The sequence below is a fragment of the Phalaenopsis equestris genome, unplaced genomic scaffold, assembly GCF_001263595.1.
Source record: "Phalaenopsis equestris unplaced genomic scaffold, ASM126359v1 Scaffold000445, whole genome shotgun sequence".
Lineage (NCBI taxonomy): Eukaryota > Viridiplantae > Streptophyta > Magnoliopsida > Asparagales > Orchidaceae > Phalaenopsis > Phalaenopsis equestris.
The window spans coordinates 109,354-111,303 of record NW_018164886.1 but is presented as its reverse complement, the minus strand read 5'-3'; the positions used below and the strand labels follow the sequence as shown (position 1 = coordinate 111,303).

The 1,950-nt window shown below is 31.9% G+C and overlaps 1 protein-coding gene across 6 annotated transcripts in view; it reads left to right on the top strand.

The window, feature by feature from the left end:
- The first annotated feature begins 1,132 nt into the window (after positions 1–1,132).
- Positions 1,133–1,950, top strand: part of LOC110027782 (luc7-like protein 3) — an 8,959-nt gene continuing 8,141 nt past the window's right edge. For all 6 annotated transcript variants that reach the window (XM_020729341.1, XM_020729339.1, XM_020729337.1 and 3 more), the window contains exons 1-3: positions 1,133–1,342; positions 1,413–1,541; positions 1,628–1,667. In XM_020729341.1, coding sequence (XP_020585000.1) covers positions 1,300–1,342; positions 1,413–1,541; positions 1,628–1,667 — 212 coding nt within the window. In that variant the 5' untranslated portion in view covers positions 1,133–1,299. The remainder of the gene's footprint in view (positions 1,343–1,412; positions 1,542–1,627; positions 1,668–1,950) is intronic.

Genomic DNA, 1,950 nt, shown 5'->3' with positions numbered 1-1,950 from the left:
TTAATGAAGTTATAGCTAATCAAATTTTATTTATATAATATATCATATATGATATAAGTTATCATCGAACATTCCATAAAGAATTTAACAAAGTACTTGTCAGGCAATAAATTGCTTTATTTGCTAATAAAGATATATGGATTAGACCGTGTTTAATTTTGGTTCATTTAACCTTCTAGCTTTAAAAAAAGTCCATATCTATTTGTTTACTAATTTAAATAAACTTGATCGTGTATAAATTGAGCTATTTAAATTATTCATCAAGTGTATTAGTTCATTTACAATCATAAATTGCAAATGAAACGACAACATCATTACTAATCTAAAATCAATAAGTAAGAGGACATATGGTTGATTTTATGCTTATTTGTGTTAGCCAATATTTTTTTAAAAAAGGAATAAATTATGGAAATGTATTAAAAACTCGACCTTCATGAACTTTAATTTAAAATTTCTAATTGAATTCTTAAGTGCAATTTTTTTTTTTTGTTTCCATAAATTTTTTTTGGATAAAATTTATATGCTAATTGTCGAATATCATCAATTAAGAATGATCGAATATGTCAAGTGCATTTATAATAATTTTTTTTTTGATCAATTAAGAATGATCGAATATGTCAACCAGTATAATAATTTTTTTTTTGGATAAAATTTATTATTATAAATTTGATCATTAAATTAAAATATAGTAAATAGTTAAATTTAAAGAGTAAAATTTTATAAAGTAAAAAATTTAATAAAAGTCTAAAGATGAGTGTCAATATGCCATTTAACCCCAAATAAAAATATTTATTTATTTTATTTTTTCTTTGGTAAGACGGACATGATGTAAACTGATATTTTAGGGCGGCGGTGTCGAAACGAGCGTTTTGAAAATGCATAAGCTGTCAAAACGCAGTTTACTCAAACAGACCAGGAATGCATAAGCTGCCAAAACGCAGTTTACTCAAACAGACCAGATGCATTTTCACAACGCCATCGCACCAAATAAGCTGTCTCAAGCAGACCGTAAATTTGGGGCGGTGCACCGCATCACAATTTTATTTGTTTAGTTGACAGCTTTTCAAAAAATTAGAGATGCTGTGGAAAATTTTTAGTTAAAAAAAAATAAAAGTTAACAAACAGTAGAAGCCCCAACCCTTCGTTGTGTTTCTCATGCATAACGGTGGATAATTTATGTCGTGCGTGCTACTAGTATCGGAGCTCCTGTTTTATGCAGCAAAACCCTATCGAAATCGCAAGCCCTAATTTCCATCGACACGAATTGGTGTACAGTCTTTGAGATCCCCGACGACCTCCATGGACGCCCAAAGAGCTCTTCTTGATGAGCTCATGGGAGCAGGTAAACCTAGCGGTTTTCGTTGCTCGGCCTTTATCGCTCCGCAGTTTTTCTTACTGTTTGTTCTTTGCAGCTCGTAATCTGACGGAGGAAGAGAAGAAAGGCTACCGGGAAATCCATTGGGATGATAGGGAGGTCTGTGGACCATTCATGGTCCGCTTTTGCCCTCACGATCTCTTTGTGAATACGAAGAGTGATCTCGGTGAGCCCTTTGTTCTGCCCTAATTTTTCATTTCTTGTCATTGACGTCTCTACTCTTTTTGTTTTCTTTTCCGTTTTTTATGGCAGGAGCGTGCCCTAAGATCCACGATCTGAAGCTCAAAGAGAGGTACCTGAAATATTTTGAATTATAATTTTAAGAACTATTTAATCAGCTGAAGTTTTGCATTTTTTATTCCCCGGTTTTAGGCTTTATGGGTTATTTTTTTTCCCATTCTAAAGATAAACAATTTTGCATTGGGCTGATGACTACTATATGTTGGAGGTCTATTACCAGTTTGATTTATTATAATTCTTTGGTTTGCTGGGCGTCTTGTCTTCTTAGGTGATGCATTTTTAAGTTGAATTATGATTTTCTGTGCATGATATATATATATATATATATATATATT